The sequence below is a fragment of the Athene cunicularia genome (assembly GCF_003259725.1).
Source record: "Athene cunicularia isolate RWA chromosome 13 unlocalized genomic scaffold, athCun1 chr13_part1, whole genome shotgun sequence".
NCBI classification, from domain to species: Eukaryota; Metazoa; Chordata; class Aves; order Strigiformes; family Strigidae; genus Athene; species Athene cunicularia.
In genome coordinates this window covers 11,858,975-11,882,029 of record NW_020799117.1, presented here as the reverse complement: position 1 = coordinate 11,882,029, position 23,055 = coordinate 11,858,975, and the positions used below count along the sequence as shown (strand labels likewise).

The following is a 23,055-nucleotide window of genomic DNA, read 5'->3' as shown; positions in this document are numbered from 1 at the left end:
CTCTGTGTTGGCTGCTTTTCTCCCATCTCCAACAAGCTCTGCCAGGGTCTTTTTTTTCCCAGATAATACTTGTGCAGCTTGTCATGGCAACAAGATCTCCTTGAACTGCAATTGCAGCCGGGACGCCTGGTGCTAGCACATTTGCCTGTCTGCAGACATCATGGAAGCCCCTTCCATCAGAGCCCTGGGCTCCACAGACCCCCAAGCTGGGTGTGAGCAGGACCCCCAAGGGAGGGTGGCAGCCTGCCTGCCCACACCAGGCCCGAGCTGCCTCCGAACTGGAATGCAACCAGTTGGGGATTTTTTGCAATGATTACTAGACAGCATCAGGCACTTCCTCCCATTTCATCCCCTCCAAGAAGGGTCTGTGGGATGCTCAGCCCCACTGCACTAGGCCAGCTGCTTCCCATCTTGTGCATGCCCTCCCCTGCAGTAATTTACAGGAGGAATAGAAGAACTGGGTGATGTGGGAGAAGGAAGGCTGTGCATCCAGCAGCCCCCTCCCCACAGGCAGGGCAGGGGCTGCTCCTCCCACAGTCACACTCCCAGGCACAGTGCTCAGAGCTGCAAGCAAAATCCTGGCTGCTGCCCACCTCTGCTCCCAGCACCTCACTTGCATGGGAGCTGATCTCCACAAGGAATATTGTTCTCATCCTAACCTGCAGTATCACATCCAGAGTGTCTGTCCCATCAGTGCCCTGGGTTGCATCCCAGAACTGACACCGAGTACTGCAGATAACCTCGCAGGTCAGAGACAAGGAGTTCAGCCCTCTGATCATCACAGAAGAGAGATCCCCCCAGCACCTGGTGTACCATATCTGCATGCAGGCTGAGCGTGCCACAGCTGCCTGTAGATCTTACACGGCATGCCCAGTCTCCCAGGCAGGCATGGTATTTCCACCGAGCGTGGGGCTGGAGATGTAGTACTCAATGGGGAATTGCAGGCTCTAGGAATGGCAATAAATCTCCAAGAGGCAGAGCTCAAATTTCACCGTAACTATTTCATTCCCCTTCCTATTATCCCTGAGAATATTTTAGCAGTTCTTGGTGTCTTGGGGAGAGGAAGAGAAAGCATAGATTGCATTTTAATTAATAATGGCTCAAATGCATGGCTACCCACGGCAGGAGCTGTAGTGAGCTGGGAGTTAAGCCAAGCAGGAGAGGACAGCATGGCAGTCCCCAGGTGCCAGTGGGCTGGTGCTGGGTCCTGCGCCAGGGTGGCTCTGGCAGCACAGCTGTGAGCAGCCCCCCTCTGCCCCATTCCCAGGCAAGGATGCTCCACACCTCTAAGCCAGGCGGCTACCTTCCTTCTTCCTCTTAAAATCTTTGCAAGGACATTAGCTAGTCACAGACCTGCAGCTCATGCCCTGCTCTGACACGAGGTCAGACTCATGAAGGAATCACAAAACAGCCCAGTGACGGGGGAGCTGCCCTGATAATGAAGCTGGGGAATGACAGCCATCCACATCGCCAGCCCTTGATGCAGCATCTGGAAGCACCTGAGGCTCTTGGTTGCTGGAGCCTGGGTTCAGCAGGGCACCAGTGAGGACCATGGCAGTCCCAAGCACACTTTTGGGTTGAGCAGAACTGCTCCTTGCTGATGCAGCTCCCCAGCATTTGGCTATCCAAATGCTATCCAGATCCACTGCAGTGCTATGAAGTCCCCCCTAACAACATGGGACTAGCAGTGCTGAGAGTGGGATACACTTCTCCATCCCCCAATGGCTACAAGGTGACTTGTGCTGCCAGCTCTGCTGGGTCTCTCACCCCTGCAAGAGCTGCCTGGCCAGGCAAGGACCAGGAAAGGTGCAGTAGGGGTGGAGGGCACCAGATCAGAGCTGCTCTGGTCCCGTAAGCAAGCCTCCAGGGCATCGCTGCAGCACAGGTGGACCAGATCCCAGTTCCACTGGCTCCCCACAGCCACACTGAGATCCCTGCACAAGGCACTTTCACCGCAAGCTTGGGTGCCTGATGGCTTTGGTGGCACAAGCCGCTCCTCACAAGATGTGCAGAGCTGAGAAAGGCTTGATTCAGAAACCCCAAAGCACCCTGCAGCTCCCACAGCAGCCCAAGTGCCACCCACGGTCTGGGAACCAGCCAAGCTGTGCCGGGATCACCACTGAGCTGGTGCAGAGCCAGCAGCCGGGCAGGGCACCAAGGGGCAGCCCCAGGGGCCGAATCCAAAGCACATGCACTGCCCAGAGCTCTTCTATATCTTCCCTCGCCCCAGCAGATGACAGAGGTACCTCAACACTGTGGGGAACACACGCACTCGGACACCCGAAGCAGATGACTGCACACACGCACATCAGCTCTTCGCTTGTGAAGCTGCTAAGATGCTGGATCTAGGCCCAGAAAGCCAAAACAGGTCTCTTTTGAGGGACTGCCTCTCAATTCAGAGGATCAGACACAATTTAGGAGGTCTGATGAAGCAATAATCAGCAGGAACAAAGCCCAGGGTGATGCAGGAGCCAATGGGGAGCTGTCGGGAACCCCTGGTCTTGTCCTGTGCATCCCAGCCCTGCACCAGGGGGTCACAACCCTCTTGTGTCCAGAGCCCTCACAGCACCTGCAGTTAGGGTAAAACCCCACAGGATGAAGCATCTTTTACAATCTGTGAAGACCAGGCTCCTATAGCACTGCACAAACCCCACCCTTTCATGCACAAAACCAGCAACAATCTAGCCAGGGACCCAGCAAGAACTGACAAACATGCTCCTGCCCTCTTGCCCCCTCGCAGATCTCTCTGCAGCGTCCCAGCCTTGACCCGCAGCCGGAGGCATCCCTGCCTGGTGCATGCAGCCGGGGTATCATGCCTGGCCGCTCCTGCTGTGGGCGTTTGCTGCTGCTCCCATTGGCCACCGCCTCCCTGGCAGATGTGCAGCGCTCTCCGAGATCAGCATTTTGGGCTGCAGGAAGGTTTATTTGAGGAGGGTGAGGAGGGATTCCTGCTGAGAGGCTGAGATGGGATTTCATCTTTACATCTGGTTCAGCTTAAAAAGTCTTGTATAGATACCAATAAATTGTGTATGAGCGAGGGAGTGAGAGGTAGATGAGTGCATCCTGCACACAGACACATCGCATATCCATGGCTTGAACTCTGCCTGGGTCCCAAAGCAGGTCTAGGGTGGGGACTACCCTGGGGCAGGGATATGCACAAGCACAAACCGACCTGAGCAGTCACAGAGACACATGGCTGCACTTGGTGGCCCTCTGTGGATCCCAGGTGCAGGAAGACCACCTGAGGCCACGTTCTCTGGGGGACACCATGCTGCAGCGTACAGCCAAATCCTAGATAGCAGCCCCTGCCTCTGCCCTGCTGCCAGACCCTGCCATCCCCAGAGCATGCATGTCCCATGAGGTGACACACAGTCCCAGCCCCAAATCTCCAGTGCAATGGGATGCTGCAGAGCCAGAGCAAATATGCAAACCTAACCCACATCCCCTCCTCCACTGTGGCCATCCCATGACATCCCCCTCCCTCCATACACATGGCCACTGCATCCCACCCATCCTCTGAGCACAGGGCCAAACCAGAGCTGCCACCCCCAGCAGGAGATTTGGGCCACTCAACACCCACATGGGTCCCACCAGCCCCACTGCTGCCCTTGGCCACCTCAAGCTCTCTCCTGCTCACCTGGGGTGATGCTGGCTGTGGAAGGGACCTGGCAGGGTGGTCTTGCTGGAGGCAGCCCACTTGGCAGCCAGGCACTGGCCAGAGCCCGTCTCCTCCTCCAGATTTTATTCATGAGGCGTGACAAGTGGGTGAGCTACAGCCAGCCAAACAGCTCACCCAGCAGCCTCAGACAGCAAGAACAGAGGAAGAGCTCACCTCGGCTGGGGGTTGGACCCAGACCCAGCCCACATAATGCTATTTTCTGCTCTAACTGGGCTGGAGAGGTTTGTGGGGAGTCCATGAGAGAGGATGCCCCTGGGTCCTAGAGTCAAGGGTTGCTAGATGTGCGTGATAGAAGAGACTAAACTTGAGGTCTTGGCCAAAAGATGAAAACTGTTAGCTCATAATTTTTCTGAGGCCAAATTTCCTGCTAAACAGAGTCTGTGTTCAGTGCTGGGAGGCAGTCCGTGCTGCGTGGGAGTGCAGGGAGCCCAGAGGAACTCTCCCCTCCACTGCCAAAGCCCACCCGCCACCACCAGCCAGGGATGCAGCATCCTGTGCAAGCTTTAGCAGGAGATATCTGTCCCAGCCAGAAAAAAAGAAAAACCAACCAAAAACCAGCAAAGGGGCTTTCTGAGGAAGGGAAAGGGTAAAGGAACTGTCAGATGGTCTCCACACAGTGGCATCTCCTGCTGAGCCTCGGAGGGGGCTGTGGAGTCAGTGCCAGAGTGTCCAGGACAGGAGCTGACACAATGGAAACATTCAGGCTAGTTCCTCGCACGCACATGAACACGCCACAGACAGCCAGGACAGAAAGGAGCTTATTTCTGGCTGATGCATGGAGGATTTTTCTGTTTGCTGCTGTGTTTTGTATTTGTGGCTTCCCGTATGGAAATGCTTTTTCCCTTTAACCTCCACCCACAGGCCCAATGGATTTTGTTGCAGTTTTCAAAACATATGGTGCATGCATCAAAAACATAAAAGATGCTATATTTAAAATATTACAAAGCAAGCCAGGAGCCAGCATTTTCAAACTAGGGCAGTGTCTGAGAGTGAAAAATGTGGGGATTTAGGATTTTATATACCAGATCAGAGAAACAGCCCCGTTAGACAAGATAGAGCCAGGTTGGCAACCCGCCACCTTGCAGCAGACTGTTGCTTACATAGTCTGGTACCCACTTCTGGGAGAAGATCCACTCGCTTAGCCCGCACATCTACATACACCCTGCTATTTCAGAGGGACCTCAGTGCTGCTGAGTCCAGCACCTCTCTACCCTGATCATTCAGTTTAGCATCCAGCCGATACTTGGCAAGGTGGTCTGCACGTGATGATCCACAAAGACAGCCCCAAACCATAATGCACTGAGCTCATTTCTTCCTGGTTACTTCTGCAATCAGTTGATTCCCTGATGGGATGAATACCTCCTATATTACTCCACTAATCACTCTGTGTGTAGCATCATTCATCTGGCCAATACAAGCACTGTAAGGAAGAGAAATTCTTGCCTTTTGCAGGCACAGGTTAGAAAACCAGAGACGACTCCATGTCATTCCTCCAGGCTGGAGCTTGTTCTCCTATTTTGCAGAGTGCAGTGCACTCACTTGTTTTATTTTAAACCATATTCACTCTGGCATTGTAACTCCAACCTGGGAGACTGCGTCATAGCCAGGGAATGAAGGGTGCTGGATTTGCTATTTTTAACTCCTTCTACTCCAGGGGGGGAACTGAAATCAAATCTCTATGCAGAGACACTGTATAGATATTAATGCAATGAAATGGGAATTTGGACTGGAGCTGACAGCTGGCAAAGCAAGCCCTGGCGTCACAGAGGGGACAATCTCCCCATAAATAGGATGCATGGAAGGGGTATATGTTACAGAGCAATCTCAATGCCATCAGCATGTGCTCAGAGAGACAGGAGGTTCAAGATCAGCCATCCCATTCCAGGGTATGAATTACGGCTCAGGGCTGGCAGCAGAACACCACCAGGAGCTTCCCTGGCAGGCTCCAAATTCCTCTATCCACTCTTATATCCTAGGAAGGTGCTTTCTAAAACAACTGGGATTATCAGCTGTGCTCCTGGGGAAGAGGGGCAACACAGCCCAGGACTGAAGCACAAAGGGTACTGCCACAACCCCTTGGAGCCCTACTGAACCATCAAACTGCCTGCAACTCATGAGGTTGGAAGAGACAAAAACATACACCTGCAGTCAATTAATACAGCCCATCCCACAAGAACTGTGCAAACCCTCTTTCTGAGAAGGGCTCAGCAGAGCCCCAGCCCTCCTGGCCCCAGCAGTGTCTCTGCAGCCGAGCGCCATGTGGCACAGGGGGTGTTTACCACTTCTCTTAATCTACTGTGATCCCCACTCTAATTCTGTTAAAGGTAGTAAATGGAGCCTTTAAGTGGCCATAAAAAGATTGTACCCACTCCCCATGCAGCTTATTTGAGACACCTGGCCATGCATATGGGTGGAAAAGAGGGGAGCACAGCAGGCATCAAAGCTGTGCAAGTGGTGGAGTGCAGTGTGGGACAGCACCGTGCCAGGGAGAGCCCCATGGCCACCAAGAGGGTTCAGGCACCGCAAGCACTGCAGGACAGCAGAAGGCATCAGACAGGCACACCGACCCACAGGCTCCTCAGGACGGCGCTAGAAAATACCTCATCACCAGCCCCTTGCTGCCTGATGTTTGTCACACCCACCCCATCCTTAGTGCCTGCAGTTAGGGTAAAACCCCATGGAATGAAGCATCTTTTAGAAGCTGTGAAGAGCACAGTCCCTTGGCTCTGCAAGGGTCAACAAAAAGATACCCCAGAGGGGATGCTCCCCTACCAGCAGCACCCCTGTGCATGGTGATGAGGGACTGTCCAACAGCTGTGACAAGTGCCCAATGGCAGCATCTGAGGACTCTGAGAGCCACTGCCCCAACTCACCTAACAAGGGGAAAGGTGGATTCAGAGGGAGGAAACCCCCTCACTGCAATGCAGAGGTGCACTATGGAGTCCCCGGGGCACAGCAGGCTGGAGTGGTCATGAGCTACCCCTGGTGCAAAGCCAGCGTGGGGCTCTTGGCAGCCTTCAGCTGCAAGCCCTTCCCGTGGCTGTCTCCCAGCACACGTAGGTGTGTATGGCCAGCCACCACCACAGCCTGGCCTCCCTGTTCCTCCACTGGCAGTTGCCATGGGCTCGGGTCTGTCCAGCTGCCCCAGGAGAGGCAGATCTCCCTCTGGGCTCTGCAAGGGCTCTAAAGGCTCCTGCAGAGGCTGGCAAGGTGCTCTGGTCTCACCCAAAGCTGTTAGCGTTTAGCTTCTGCCATGTGTTGGTTTCAGTTGGCCAGAAACTGAGCTTTCGATATTAAAAAGACAGCAGTTTTTGTTCTTCTTGCCATCTGTATGTTTGTGTATTTCCCCTATCACCATAATTAGCAGGCTGGGCTCCAGCCAGGCTCAGGAGGAGATCTTAGTAGACATCTTCCCAGCAATTTGAACAGCTTCATCATTTCTTTTATGGCTCCCTGAGTGCAGTCCCCATCACAGAGATCATCACAGCCCAAGCTGTCAGTCCCAGCACCCTGGCAGAGGCAGCAGGGATGGGGAGGCTGTGCTCCAAAGAGCATCATCCCTGCAGCTGTGGGGGCCAGCACCCAAGCACTGCAGGTGAGTGCCAAAACCCCACACCCCCTGCCTCTCGTGGTCCCCCCAGCATGGACCCAAGTCACCAGCACCTCCAGAGCTCTGCCACAATGAGCCCAGCTCTCTAGGATGTGTACCACTGCAGCTAGCTGTGTACTATTTGCCAAAACAAGAAAAGAAAATAAATTAAGGTGGCTCTGACAACAAAAAGAGTTTGGTTGATGCCTGGAATCTTCCTCCAGCTCTGAGGGAAGCTGACAGTCCATGGTCAGCTGCCTCCTCCCTGCAGCATGTCCCCACTTCTTCCTCTTCTGACATCCACTGACACTAAGGCTTGAAAAATCACTGCGGCTGGCCTAAGCGTGATCAGGACTCAACCAAGTCCAACACGACCTCAGTTTCCATCCCAGGCCAGCACTGTTGAAAGCCTCTGCACCGGTTTCAGCAACTGCAACTCTCCTCCCTGCCCCTCCCCGAGCACACCCACAGCCGTGCGCCTTGGGCGAGCCCACATTGCTCAGGGTGCAGAGTCTCCCACGGTTGCTGGAGCTGCCCTCACTGCAAACCCCAGCACAAAGACAACAGCCAGGGAAGAGCCACGCACAGTGATGTCTGCAAAGCAGTTGTGTTTGAGCAGCGCTGGTGGCAGGAAGCTGGGATGTGCTGGGCTCTCCATGTGGGACCACAGGAGAGGAATTTTGCTGTTACTGTAACTGCTCCTCCTTGGCAAACCCTATTCTGGTTTCAGGCTGTCTGATAAACAGACTTGAGCTTGCACATACACAGACATCTGCCTGAGGCAAACAGCAGGACAGAAATGTACAAGCAAATTTGGCAACTTTATGTGAATTAAATGTGTGTTTAATTGAGATGGGGGGGTTGCAATAGCAATTGATTATCAAAATCAGATTATTTATGGGTGTTTAGCAACTATGCAAGAGATTAGTGTTGTTTCCAGAATAAATCCTCAGTAAATATATGTTTCTCCAGTAATCAGCTAATAACACGTCATCCTAATTATCTCATGAAAGGGGTACAGAAGCTCTGACAAATACTGAAAAGATATTTTGTTGTCTGCAAATCAGCACCAGAAGGCCACAAGCCGCACTCTGCCTCCATGGCTCCACTTGTGTCCTCCAACACCAGACCATGGCCAGGGCACACATCCAAGTCCCTGCTGCAGCCTTAGTCCTCCACATGAGCAAAGACTAGATTTGGAATCCAGATAACACTTTGCCCAAAGACAGAGGGAGGCTTGCACCCCTGGGCCCTGAGCTTGTCACTGCAGTCACTTGCATGGCAACAGGTGATGATATCAGGAGAAGAAATAGCATGGCTCCTAGGTCGGGTAAAGGAAGCTTATTCCCAAGAGCAAGAGGAAAGGTGAACATGTCCTGCAATGAGGTACAGCTCCATACTGATACAGTTTTATTCTCCTCTCTGCATGCATGCGATGGTGCCACATTAAACCTAAAGGGACTGTCTGTGCTGCAGCAGCTCCTCTATTTTCCTTAAGTAATGCTCACTCAAAAATATTTATTGAAGATTAACACTTCTGGCAGCAAGAGGCCAGTAAAGCTGTGCCCTGCAGCCAGCCCTGCCAGTTCCTCCCTCAGCCCCCTGCACAAGGTGCTGCACAGCCCCCATCCTGGGCTGCTGAGGGCTACCCTGTGCCCTGGCCTGTCCTCTCCCTGGACACCAGCATGTGTCATAGGGACATTCCCAGGGACCTCCATCCCCAGGAAGCCCTGGCAACTGGTCCCTCTGAGGGGCAGGAGGGTATCCTGCCACTCCTCATGGCCAGGGCAAGCACAGGACCACTACTCTGGGATGCAGAGATGCTCTGGCAGTCACCATGGCAACCCCGGTACACAGCCAGGGCGAACAAAGCTGACAGGAGAGAAACAGAAAAAGGAAAGAGAGAAGAAAGGGGAGGGTGGAGGGGGAAGCTAAAAAAGAAGGAAATGGAAACAGTCTAAAGTCATGGAGAAAAGGCTGCAGCAGGAGGGAGTGATGGGGTGGGGAAGCACAGGCATTGTGGAAGAGGGAGAGGGATGCCTTTAGGCTGCTCACCTTGGGATGACCTTCAGCAAAGCAACCCAGGGTGTGCATTGAGTGCACCACCAAGACACTGTCAGCCCTGCTGTGGCTGTCCCAGCAAAGGGTCCCTCCAGGACACAGGCATGTCCCCCTGCCAGTTCCCAGGCGGGCAGCCTGAGGCTGTGCTGTGGGACATCCTGCTGCAGCACAAGCAGGCAGAACCCTGCTAGAGTCCCTGCAGGCTGATCTCAAACCCCAGACCCTGAGGTAGCTCTCAAACCCCAAACTGAAGAAAACCTTAAGACACAAATGGGTGTCTGGGGCTAGGTTATTCAGCACCATCCTTCTTCCACTAGCACAGATGGCTTGGCCCAGCTTTTGGGTCACAACACATCACAAATATCACAGTAGCTCAGGGCTGCCCACGCTCCCACTCCCTACTGCACACCAGTTTTGGGTCCAGGCTCATTTCTCAACTCAGCTGTGCTAGCTCTTTGTCCTGCTACTTCCCAGGCAGAGAAGAGCTGCCTGCATTCCCTGAGCCCCCACAAAGGCATTTCAGTGGCCAGACTACTAAGACCCTTGAGTAGAGCACAGGGCCCTTCAGAGCAATAGCTAAGTCCCAACCCCACATCAAGTGGGCCATATCCATGGCTGGTTGTGAAAGGAGCCCTGAGGCAGCAAGGGACAAAGTATGCTTTGTCACATGGCTCTGGGCTCACCTGAACCCCTAACCCAAGGTCAGGGTAGGAGGCAGAGATGCAACCACAAATACATTGACATAAGCCCTTGTACTGCATGAACAAGCTGTGTGCACTGCCAAAGCATGCTCTGCTCTCACTTATCCATCGGACTTCATTAAAGGCAGAGAATTAAAAAATTAGACATCAGGGTTTGGGGTCAAAAAGCAGCAACTACAACCTCTCTCAGCTGGAATGGAAAATAACATCCTACTTGGCTGTTTATTCTAATGAAATAACATATCCCAAAGGGAAGCTCCCCCTCTACTGAGCCGCCCTCACAATAGCTGAACGGTAAACACAGAACCAGTCTCTTACAGGCAGATAGCAGGTGCTGGGGTGGTGCCTCAGCCCACTGATCTCGGGGATGAGAGCGGGTACCGGGGGGCAGGAGGTGGTCAGCAGGGCTGGCTGTACATGAAAGCCTAGCAGGAATGGGAGAAACTGAGAAAACTCCTGAGAGAAGCCCTGGGTGAAACAGTTCAGCCATTTTAGCAAAGTGAAAATGAGAGAAACCCCTGAAGTAGGGGGCGCTGCCAGCGCGAGAAGCAGCAGGCAGGCAGACACGGCTGTCTCCTGCTAAAAGCCTTTGGTGCCTTTCATCAGGGCCGGCGGAAAAACAGCCTTCCAACCATCAGGCTGGAGGCGAATGGCCAAGCCCTGGCATCAGATCCTATTGCCTGCCAGCCCTGTGCTCCCAAACATGGGCCAGCCACAGAGCTTTAACCCTCCCTCCCCATCCCACCTCCCTGCTATATATATGTAAATAAATCCATCTGTGTACAGTAAGCACCAGAGATCCTCTTAACCCTCCTCACTGTCTGCTCTTGAGTTGGGGCTAAATGCTGCCGCCCCATACTGCAGGCACAGGAATTGGGGCACTCTCCAGTAACGAACCCATTCATACAGCTCAACTCACCCATGCCGAGGTCACAGTTCCCATCCCTGCTGAGATGTCCCTCCCAAGCTGAAACCATGGTCTGTCCCCAACAGCCTCTGGAAGCTACATCTCCTAGCTCCTCATTAGTGACAATTAACAGGCAATCAACGGGCTCAGCAGAGCTGGCACTTTCCAGGGAACAAGTCCCCTTTCAACATGGGGAAAATGAACATACGCTTTGTTGTGCATGCTTTTGGCTTAAATGAGCCAGAAACTGCCTGCCAAGGAACAAGAGTTATTTCCCAAACCGGACCCTTTATGCCACCTGACCCGCCAACCGGAGAGCGAGGGCTGGGGCAACCGCAGATGACCTCTCTTGGCAAGCTCTTGCTCTGCCACGCGCCCAGAGGATGCTCTCACAGCGGCCCAGCAAGGTGGGAGCAGCAAGTGTGCGTATCCCCTGCCTTGGGCAAGGTAACAGGCACTCGCCAGCAAGGACTCTGCTGCTGCTCAGAACCACCTGTTGTTCCTCAGAAGTTATTTCAGACCAGGTGAGAAGATCCTTAGAGTCAGCAGAAGCCAGCCAGAACAGGAGGCACCTCTTCACCCTCCCCAATCCAGGGGCTGCCCCAGGGTTTGGTGAAGGAGGTAGGGTAGAGCCTCCAGCACCCACAGAAGGTGCTGGCCTTGGACTTCAGCTCCACTGCTACAGCATTTTTAAAAAGCTGCGGGCTTGAGAAATATAGCAAGATCAACACACAGATGAGTGGCAACCCTCTGCAAGAGGCCAGCACAAGGGCTGGGCAGCACACTCTCCAACTTTGCTATTCCCCAAGCCTGGAGCTGGGCAGAGCTATCCATCAGCAGCCTCTGCTTCCCTGGGTATTTGCCTAGCTGATGAGGAAGAAAGGAAAAAAAAAAAAGACAAGAAAGCAAGAAGAAAACAGCCTGGATGTGACAGGCTGGCAAGTTTGACAGAGGAGTCTTGTTAGCAGTGTTTTTTCCCTGCAGTTCGAGTGAGGGCAAAGCCAAGGAATGCTTCCCAGCAGCCTGCACCAAATGAGCCCGGCTGCATGCAGCTTTAATTGCCAGTGGCAGAGCAAGGGTGGGCAGCAGCAGCTGAGGGGTCGGGGAGTACAGACAGCAGAGCAGTGCTGATGGCTTCTCCTGCAACACGAGCTCAATCCTCACCCCCCAGGATGGAAAACTCCTGTTGTCTCTCCAGCCATCCTTCCTCTAGAACAAGGGGTGCATCTGACCCCATGCTGTGCCTGCTGGGGGCTGAGCATGGGGTGTTTCACCCCGAGGCTGCAAACCCTGAGAGTGCACTGTGCCTTGTGCCACCAGGTATTTGGGACCACGGGTCTGGGCCAGCTTGGGTGCAAGCCTGCAGCTCAGGCAGGGCCCAGAGATGTGGGGATCAGCAACGACCACAGCAGTCCTCTGCCAACTCTCCAGGGGAAGGAAAGGAAGGATCTGGCAGACCTCTAAGCTGACTAAGAGCTCTGAGTGCCCAGTGGCTCTGCTGTACCAAGCACAAGCCAAAGCAATTAGCATTTCTTGGAGACACTCTGTGTAATCTTCCCTGAGTGATGGGGAGAGCTGCCACAAGCAGCGGGAAGGGCCTTGAGCCACTTCCCGGGACTGGGGAGATGCTGTGCTGGCAGTGATGCAAGGCAGAGCAGGGCTGTCCTGCTGAAGGGATCTCCTGCCAGCAGCTCTGGGACCACTGCTCCAGACAGGTCCTGGTGAGCGGCACCCTCACCCAGCCCCAGCCCCACCAGATCTTGCCTCTGGGTGCCACAAGCTGTCAGGCAGCAGAAAGCCAGAAGACAAGAGCAGAGAGGCAGCTCTCAGCATCTTTCTTGGAGTGCAGCCCAGGTAGGAAAGGCCACCCTGGGGAAATCCAGGGCCAGGACCAACCACATCCATCAGCTCCCAGGCAAGGCCCTCAGCCTGAGCCTTGAGGCAGGAAAGGAGCACAGATGATCCTGGAGCTGTTTGGGGAATCATGCAAGAGCAGCAGCAGACAGCCGTCCAAGAGTCACGGATTATTTTTAATGGCTACTTGTAGAACGCAGTGCACGCCCACAGGAGAGAGAGCCCGAGCTGATGCTCACCCCATCCCTCTCCCCAGCACGTGCAAGGAACATATCTCACATCCAGGCTTTTTATAGGGTTTCCCATTCCTGCTGGGCATGCAGCTCAGAGGCTCAGTATGACCACACCACCCCCTTCCTCAGTAATCACTCACATGCCGTTCACTAAAGTCTTTCCATTCCCTCTTCTAGCCGTTTCCTCTTCTCTCCTTATTAGGGATCCACCTACCTATCCATCTTCTCATTCTCTCCCCCTCTGTGGCTATTTTTAAAGTGCCATAAAAGCTTTCAACTGGTAGCATCCTCAGGGATGCTAGGGATTTTATATGTAACCCATCACGAGCCATCATCACCACATAACTCACCATGCAGGCAGTGACTTTTCTTTTTTCAAAAGCAGGGGAGGGAGAACATCCACACTCAGTCCCTCAGCTCTCCCTGGCCAGCACTGCCAGGCACCCCCTGTCCCAGAGGGAAAGGATCAAACCCACCCCACTCGTCTCCCAGAGGGGCAGCTGGGCCAGATGGTAGGGCAACAGTGCAAGTCTTCTCAAGTAGCATCTGTGGGTGTATGAAGGCATGATTTTGCTCACTGAATAAAAGGTTCTGAGATGGGGATCATGCAGCTTCATGCCTCAGCATCTGCCACCAGATGAGAGTTTCCTTGCTGAAAAAATGGCTGTTTCTTCCTGTATGTCCATGCACACATAAGCTGCTCTACTGCTTGGTTCCCATGCTGGTTCATGGTCAAGAGGTGAGATATGTTGGTGCTGCCAGTACAACTCCCTCTAAAAGCACATCCTGCCCCAACAACCAAATTTCTGGAGACAACCTGGGTAGATAGGGAAGACCAAGGTTTTCCTCATTAACCCTGACCTCCAGCCAGGCTGGATGGAGGGAGTAAAGCAGCATTCAGAGGCACTGCACTAACACTAAAAAAACACTTTTCTCTGCTGATCTGGTTATTCCCTACAGAAGAGCTACCTTCCCCTTCACTCCTAAAGTCCTGGCTAGAGACCTAACACACATACCAAAGACACATCCTTGTCCTGGCCCATCCACACCACTTATACCCCAGCACAGCTTGGCAAAGGCCAAAGGCAGGTTTCTAAATCCTTACTGCAGGAGGAAGGATCCCTGATACAAGCTGCCTGGCTGCCGCTGCCAGCGAGGTGTGGGCACACTGACCCAGACGCAGGACACCAGCCTCAGCGGCTGCCAGATGAGATTAGGCTGTGCATAACCTGAGAGGTGTCCCGCAGCGTGCTAATGCGATGACATGCTTCGTGTCACTGGCGGGACCCGCGGGAGCCTTTCTGACCAAGTGTTGGGTATATCTGCAACGGAGGCAGCAGGTCTCCAGGAGCCTGAACTTGGTCACATCATTATCAGACGATGCTTGGATGATGTGGCTATTTATAGCACGTAGGAGGTGAGAGGAAGCTCATCTTACCTTGCTCCACCTTCTTCATCCTCTGAGGACCAAAAGCTGAAGCAGTAAGGTGCCAAGGAGGGGGAAGCGTGGCAGTGGGAGACACCCCACAGCCCCCAGCACAGCGCAGGGCAGTTGAGTCGGAGGGAGGGAGGGGTTTGCAGGGACCAGCGCTGTGCCGTGATCTGAGCGTAGATGAGAGGCTGTGCCAGAGCAGAAGAGAGCTGGGGAAGCCTGTACTCTATCACACTGAGGACTGCTGCGATACGAGCAGAGAGAGGGAAAATCTGGAGTAGAGCTGCCTGCTTGGATGACCAGAGAAGCCGGCACTGAGCTGCACAGCACGCTGCCTGCCCAACACTGCCCAGAGCTGGCTCCTGCAGCCCTACACAGGCAGCTGCCCTATGTGGGCTGCATTTGATCTGGGTGCTGAGAGACAGCGGGGTCTGCACCACCTCTGGAGGGGCTCTGGGACCTCTGTCTGCCCCAGCCCCCATTTCCTTGAGCCAGGCAAGGAGAGCCTTTTCATGCCTTTGTTGTACTCAGCACCTAACCATGGATCTCCAGTTTGCAGAACAAGTACAAACCATGGGAACCTGCTGTAGGTCCTTCCTGGCAGTCCAGAGACCTGTTTGCTCATGTAGTCACACACAGGCATCCCGACCAATGCAGACCTTGCAGCCACACCAGCCTGTTGAGAAAGCCACTCACCACCCCAGCCGGGCACCGCTGTGGCCAAGCCAGCGGTGGTTATTTTACCCAGGAAGAGCACTCGGTGATTCACTGCAGCAGGAGACCGGCAGGGCCGCAGCAGCTGGCAGACAAGCCCTGATCCAGCCCTGCCTCATGACCAAGGCAAGGAACTCCCTTCTTTCAGGGAGGGGCTGGTGGGGGCAGACAGCTGCCCCTCACACAGCTCTGGGGCTTGGATGGGCTGCAGCTCCTTTTCGGCAACAGAAACGGGTTTCACATCTCCTCCTCTTCTAAAGCTTTCAGCAAGGAAAAGACCTTGACCAGGGGGTGAAATACAGCCACCCCGGGGCCAGCCACCCTGCTGGGACCCTCCCTGCCTCTGCTGAGAATCCAGGCTGGGGAGCAACTGCAACTGGGAGATCCCCACTGCAGCACCTGACATGTCCCAGGAAAGTGCTGCTGAGCCAGGGAACAACCCACCTGGTCTCCCAGCTGCTTTAAAAATAGTTCTCCTCTGCAAGGAAGTGCCCCTGGGCTGGGCAGCCCTCCCTGGGATACCCCTGTGCAAATGGGTCCCCAGGGCTGGCAGGGGGATGGATGTCAGGAGAAAAGCAGCAAGATCTCCAGGGTCAGCTACTACAAAACAGAGATGCTGAGGACAGGCAGGTCCTCTCAACGTGTTTTCACAAACAAAATGCTACAAGAGTGTTTACGAGGGGTGCTGCACTGTGGACCCTTGCACATGCACTTTGGGAGGTCACACTTTGAAGTCCTGGTCTAGGGTATGCTTGTCTCATCCAGCAGCAGACTGCAGCCTGGCTGCATGTATCTGAGAAAGTCATATCATTCACTACTGTGGGAACAGGTCAAACCCTGAAACTTAAATTCAGGTTGCAATGGACTCAAGTTGGGCTGAAGAAGGGCCCCGGGGCTGACACTGCACCAGCAAAGACTTTCTTGTCCCACAGCAGTTTAGTGCTCTCCAAAACATGCCACTTGTTGCCAGGTAAGAACACAGAAGCCAACAGGATGGCTTCAAACCCTCAAGCACATGCTCCCCTCCCCATGCTGTCCTGCTCCTTAGAGAAGCCTTCCCCCGAAGGACTTTCCCAGTTGTCCAAGTCTCACAACCAAGATGATTCAAAATGGAAATGGAGCAAAATGTTCATGAACAGGAAAACAAGTGATGCTTGGGGCTCAGAGGTCCTTGCCAGGGTAGAAAGGGTAAGAAGAAAGGAATGTCAGATGGGCTGCATAAGGAAGCCATAGTACTAGCCCCTGTTTTCTTTCAGATCTCCACCCAAGGCAGCAGAGAAGGCACATCAATTCCCAGGCCAGGGCTTATGGCCAACACTGATAAAGCATTAAGGTGACTATACCCAAACTGAAAACTACATGTATAAACTATGTCTTACCAAAAGCCTAAGCTACCATCAAATAAGTGGGAACTGTGCACCCAAGTTTGCTGCCATGCTAGATCAGTTTGGTCTTGTTAAGCTTCAGACAGCCCTTTTTTAGAAAAGAAGGCACGTCCATCAGGGCTGTGAATCAATGTACTCAAGCTCTTCTACTTCCCCAGTAATTTACTGAGCCTAGACTCAAAAGGCAGAGATGCTGGGCACAGGACTTGGGACAGCCAGCTGTCCTCCAAGCAAGAACCACCCTCCCTGCTGCAGGCTGCCAGTCACCCTGCCATACTTGCCCTGAGCTGCTCACAAGCAAACTCTACCTAGGCCTGAAGCATCTGGACTTGGGCTTTGCCTTCCAGGCAGCTACTGTGGCCACGTCTAGTCCTCTTTCATCCTGCAAAGCTCTCTCCTCCCCTCCCTCCCAAGTCCTTGCCATCACCAGTCTACCCCCAGTACGCTTTCTGGAGGTGCTGCAGTGCTCACAACTGAGACACTGATGTATTTAGTCTAAAAATATCTAATTAGATGTTTCAACCTCTTCATTATGGCAGTGTCATGATAGGACTGTAGGGTCTGGCACAAACTTAGTGGATTTGCCTTCACTCCTTCACAAGCTTTGCAGAGAGCAAAGGCAGTGCCACACTGACTCCTTGCTGATAACAGGACAGTATGTCATTAGTCCAGCCTGCTGGCATCAGAAATACAATTATCTGGCTAAACCAATTGTCACTCTGTCATTAGAAAACTTGCTATTTATTTTATAAGAGCATGGTAGGTCCTTGAAATAATTCAATTGCTTCAATTGACTTTACAGCATGCACTTCATTGGCCTGCAGGGCCACTTCCCATGGCTTCTGCTCATCAAAGGGCAAGCTGCCAAGAAAGATGGTTTGCAGGAGAGCCTGAACAAAGCTTGGTGAGAAGACTGTGTCCATCCACCAGCCTGAGGACAGAGAAGTTGTCTGGGCTCTGAATTTTCTAGCACGAAAGTGAATGCAATGTATGACTTCCCTTTGCTAGGCTGCCCAGGAGAACAGAGAGGACAATTTGTATCAGGTTGGTTGGTGCAGCAGAATCAGGATTGGGTATTAATTGAGATGATCAAGTCTGGAGTTCCCCATGGTGCCCAAATTCTGCAAAATACAGTGCTAGAGCCCTCCTTGGAGAAGCATGGACACTAGATAATGTCCGCGGCTGGGTTTGGAGAGAACATACTAGGAAGGTAGCTTTTCATCTCCTGCAAGACTGTTTTGCATCCATGTCCCTTTCTTCTGTCCCATGTGCACCCATACCTTGAACTCCTGAGTGTACTCAGCCTTTCTGAAGGCTCTCCTCCATGATAACCTGCCAGAGAAGGAAGAGCTCTGCCTCTTTCCCCACTGCATGTGAAGAGCCTGTTCAGCAACTCCTGGGGGAACAGAGGTGAGGAGCATGAAGATTTATCCAGAGCCAGATTCCATCTCACCAAGCCCTCAGGTACTAGGGAACAGCACCAGTGCTCTGGTAAGCATCTCACTCTGCTGGGTCCTCTCTCACCAGAGCTGTGCTTTGTTCTCAGTTCACAGCATGCCTGTATTAGCCTCCAGCATTGCAAAGATGAAACACAAACCAGTGTTGACCAGGAACCATGAGTGCCATGACTGAAAAGGCTCATCTGTACCACAACCCCCTAGGCCTGATGATACCCCTGCAGAAACTAGAGCCTTCTCACAGGGAAGATGCTAACACTGCTTATCACACTGACAGGCTGATCCCTCCAGGTTCACTGCACTTCGGAATACACAGAAACACCATGTCCTCCTCAGCAGGTCCTGCCCCACTGTGTAGGGAGACCTGGTGAATCACCCTGCCCGATGAGCTGTACAGAGCAGAGCTGGAGCTCCCAGAGATGAGCAGCACCATGTGATTCCTCTTTAATTACACAGGGACTTAATAGAGTTTGCTGGTAAACACCTTGTAACCACATGTGCCTAGAGATTACTGGGTAATTATGCTTAGTGGATCACCATGTAACAGGGAGCATGATTTAGAAGAGACAAAAATAACCAAGCAAACATCTTGTATTCATCAGTATCTGTCATGAAATGTTCCTGCCCGAATGCTTAGCCAGCCACCCTTTCCCCAATTTAGAGACTATGGGAGCCTCCCAGCAGGAATCTGAGGTGCCAAAGCTTGGGACAGTCCAGGGAAACTTTCCACTTTGCATACCAAACCCTCTGCAAGAGCTCTCCATGCTCCAACAGGCTGTCAGCTGCTCAGAGGAAAGAGGATGGGGGATAGATGGTACTAGTTCCCACCATCCTGAATTAACTTGCCATGGGGACTGATTCTGGTCTCCCTCTCCAGAACACATGTTGGAGACAGGAGTCTGGAAAGTCTCCGGTTCATGAACCGGTTTCAATCATCCATTGCAACACTGATCCAGAGCCTGTCAAACCTGGTTCGACCCAGGAGTTCACTGCGGTTTTGCCTCCCCCAGGATTTGTGTGTATCTTTGCTCAGACCAGGGTGGCCCATGTCAGGTGGCTCCTGACAAGACCAGTGCCAAGGCTTCCAGCAGCCTCCCCCTCCCACATCAGCAGAGACAAAGTGCAAATGCCATCATCTACCCATAGGTTCCACTGGGGTGACCCCTACTCACAGACCATGCTCACTGCATGGACTTGCAGCACCCAAACCTAATGGCTACTTTCAAAGCAGCAGAAGGGACTATTCACACCTATTTCAGAGAGTCCTAAATCCCTGGGTCGGTTGACAGCTTCAACCCTTTGCCTTTTAATGAGCACAAACACAGCACTGATCACCTTAAACTCCCTTTACCAGGCCAGTTTCAGAGAGAGAGGTTGAGCACAAACCATAGATTTCAGGGGGTGATTTTAAGGGATGTTCTCTGGGGCAAGGGTTTGTACTACAGGATCCAGCTTCAATGGAAATGCAGAGCAGCACTGATAGACCTGTTTATGAATGTATGAATCCATTTACAACCAATTAGCAGTGCTAACCAGAGTGGGAGGTATAAATAGCATAGCTAATGTAAATATCAACACTGTGCCTCCAAATGCTTGCTGCACACCTGGTGACCGCAGGAGGAGAGGCCACCTTCCCAGCACAACCCTTGCACCCTCAGGGCCACTTGGTCTGCTCCACAGCCTCAGGATATGAGTTTACACCCAAGATCAAGGGCCTTTTCCTCTTCGCCTTAAAAGCGGGAGTCCCATATGGCTTTGCCTTCCCTGCATCATGGGAGCGATGACAACATAGGGCTTCCAACCCTGGGACCCATACCCTCTGCAAGGGCAGGCAAGGCTCCTGTTCACAAAACATCTTCAGAGATACACCTGTACAGAGCTCCCTGGATGCCTCACAGATAGTTTTGCACAACAGCATGGCTTGAGGCCAGCTGTGGCCCACAGTCCCAGCTTGCCTGTCATGTCCGCTTCAGACAGGATAGAAGTGTTATCAAAATGCACCAAGTAAAATGGAGAGGAGTGGTGGGAATTAATTGATTAGACAGTGGCATTTTCGCCTCAGCTGCTCATCTCATTGATTTGCCAGCTCCAAAGTTCTGGTCCAGCAGCCACAGGTACACCTGTACATCATCACCCCATGCACAATCCAGCTTCATCATCCACGTATCCATCTTCCTCCTCTTCCTGTGCCTCCCTCTCTCCTCACATCTGCACAGGTAGGGTCTTGTGCATCAGCAGAGACACCAGACTAGGGAGGCTGAGCCTGCTGGCTGGATCCCACCACACCTGAGCCCTTAAGCACTACAGGGGCTGGAGGAAAACAAACTAACAATGAATGCAGAGAGCAGCAGAGGGGTCCATGCCTGGGAGCTGCAAGTAGGGCTGGGAAGTCCTACAAGAACCAACAAGTGGCACAGAGCTCCCCTAAGCCACTGGCCGCTAGCAGAGAGCTGCAAAAGCTATTGCAGGTCACTTCCAGGTAGCATTAGGGGGCTGTAATAGTGATGGCAGAGAAGTCACTGACTCAAGGCTCCTGGAAGTCCTTTTTTGCTTCACAGGCACACAGACCTGAGGGATACAGGCTGGGTAGGGATATGCAGAGCTGGGTGAGGCCACGAGAGGGAAGACACAGCTTTTGGCAACGTTCACAGAAGTCACAGAACATGCTGACAGAGATGGCCCCACACCCCATACCTTGCTCACAGAACCAGCTAGGAGAGGATGGTTGCTAAGACCAGACATGAGCCAGCATTTAGGTATGGCAAGCCCTGCTTTGAGCCCCTTGGCTACTGGGAAATAGTCTGGAAGCACAACAGGGCAGAGCCTGTTGCCTTGTGGGATTTGCACAGCCCTTGTAACAGGTGTGGTCCCAAAGGGACCATAAGTAATCAACCCACAGCACAGGAAGTGACCAGCAGATATTAAGAAGTTCCCAAACCTTTATAAAACACATAGCTACTTTGAAAGTGATAATGACAATATTTAGGCCAAGATTGCAAAGCCATCCAAAGGGCTAGGCAAGGGCCATGGTGGCAGCCTGCTGCTGGCAAATACAGAAGCTGAGGCACAGACAAGTGATGTGCCCAAGGTCACAGAGCAAGGCAGTGGCAGAAGGAGGAGCACCTCCCAAGAGACTCCCAGCTCTGCGCTCGCTGCCTGCCCAGTGGCCTCCTGCCATGAGTCATGTCAGAGCAACAGGCAGGCAGCACATTTGGGTTTGTTGGCACCTCTCTCCATCTGGGGGAGGACCCAGTAAAGGAGTTTTGCAGCGCAATCTGATAGTTATAACACACCAGTGCTGTAAACAGCCCTTATCGCTATCAGCAGCCAAGCTGTCTGTTAAGACCTGGAAAGGAATCCCAACAGGAACCAACACACATTTGTCAAAATTGCTTGGAGGAAGCTTAACAGTCCCACCTGACCACTGTGGTCACTGACCCCAGCAAGCATCGTGTGCCACCCCAGCCCTCTGCACTGGGCCCACACTCATCACCCAGAGGGACAGAGGGTGGAGGGGCCCTTTGTTCAGGCATCCAGAAGGCTCAGAGAATCAATCCCTATTGTTTCCCACCTGGGCACGACCAGCCCCTCTCCCCCAGGAAGGGGGCTAGCTCCTGTCCCAGGTGTGGCTCATGAAGAGGGCACCTGGAAAGTTTTCTCGCCTCTGACACAGCCTAACAGAGCTGGAATCACCTGTTCTGTTGCCTTGCAGCATGCCAAGGCATTTTTCACGGTGTTTTGCTTGGGAAACACCCCAAGCCCTCAGATTGAGAAACCTCAACACGCCAGTGCAATGGAGAAGTCGCTGCTCTGCCACTTTCTGCCTGGGGGAGTCCTCCTTTCTTCACATCGCCTCTAGGACCCAGGGGAGGGAGGGCACCTTCCTTAGGCAGCTTATCCCAGAAGGAAAACCCTCAGGTAGCCATCAGCATCGACTCCTTCAGCTGGGAGCTCATTTCTTTTAAAGGAATGGATCAAAACAGTGCTAGCGAGGTGGGTACAGCTGCCACACATCATATTAGTGAGGAAAAAGAAATGGTGACTTGATCAAACCTGATCAATCTTTACAGACTTTGCAACAAGGACGCAAAACCAGAAGTAACCAGACGAGTAGCAGGTGCCAGTTCTCATCTTATACAGCAATTGCCAATCTACGCTTCTTTAGAAATTCATACATAGTGCATGAGTGCCTCTGTCCCTGTCTCTCTCACACACACAATAGAGACACCCACATCCCCAGCTGCAGAAGGTACATGTTTTTCAGTATTGCACCTGTGCTTTGCTCAGGTCCCTGATTTCTGGGTCTCTCCTTACCCCGCTCCTCTTCCCCATCAGCTGTTCCCCATGTCCATTTATACCAAGGCAGTGGCATCAGCAAGCGAGCCCGCTGCCTGTCAGAGTGCTCCCGGCTTCCTCTCACCATGTTGCATATCGACATTTTAGTCCGTGATCTGCCCTCCAAACCCCAGAAATACAAGCCAAGAAAAGTACTCAGTGGAGATAAGCACCATGGCTTAGCCTACATGAAAGGAGGGCCAGCAGAGCCAGATCCTGTCAGAAAGCAAAGGGCAGGCAGGAAAATAATAAAAAAAAATCCATCCCATTAGGCTTGTCAACCCTGTTGTGACATTTTCTTTCCAATTCCTCCCAGCCAGATCAGTGCAATACAGCCCCATCCCCACAGCACAGGCAAGGGAAAGCCGTACTTACTGCTAGTGCTCATCTTGCTGGCTCTCCTCTGTCCTTCGCATTCAACAAAGGGGGCAAAGATGCTCTTTAAATCCTCTTTTTCTCCCAACCCCCGCCACCGTCACTGCGAGGAGGTTGCCTCTCTCCTTCCTAGGAGAAGTATTTCCGTGCGAGCCGCCCGCTAACGCATCCCAAGGCAGCTCCGCCAGCCAGCAGGGCTGTCTCCGCGGATGGCAAGGTCAAGGGTGTCGGGGCTGGACGGGGAGGGGAGAGGGACGCCCGGGGGGAGGGTCCCGGCGGGGCCGCGCCGTCCCGCCCGCACCGCTGCCATGCACTGCGCCTGTCTCTTATACA

At 53.1% G+C, this 23,055-nt stretch overlaps 1 protein-coding gene across 10 annotated transcripts in view; it reads right to left on the bottom strand.

Moving 5' to 3' along the window:
* The window catches only part of ABLIM3 (actin binding LIM protein family member 3), a 55,274-nt gene extending 32,239 nt beyond the window's left edge, over positions 1-23,035 (bottom strand). For all 10 annotated transcript variants that reach the window (XM_026858179.1, XM_026858182.1, XM_026858181.1 and 7 more), the window contains exon 1: positions 22,723-23,035. In XM_026858179.1, coding sequence (XP_026713980.1) covers positions 22,723-22,735 — 13 coding nt within the window. In that variant the 5' untranslated portion in view covers positions 22,736-23,035. The remainder of the gene's footprint in view (positions 1-22,722) is intronic.
* Positions 23,036-23,055: the final 20 nt, after the last annotated feature.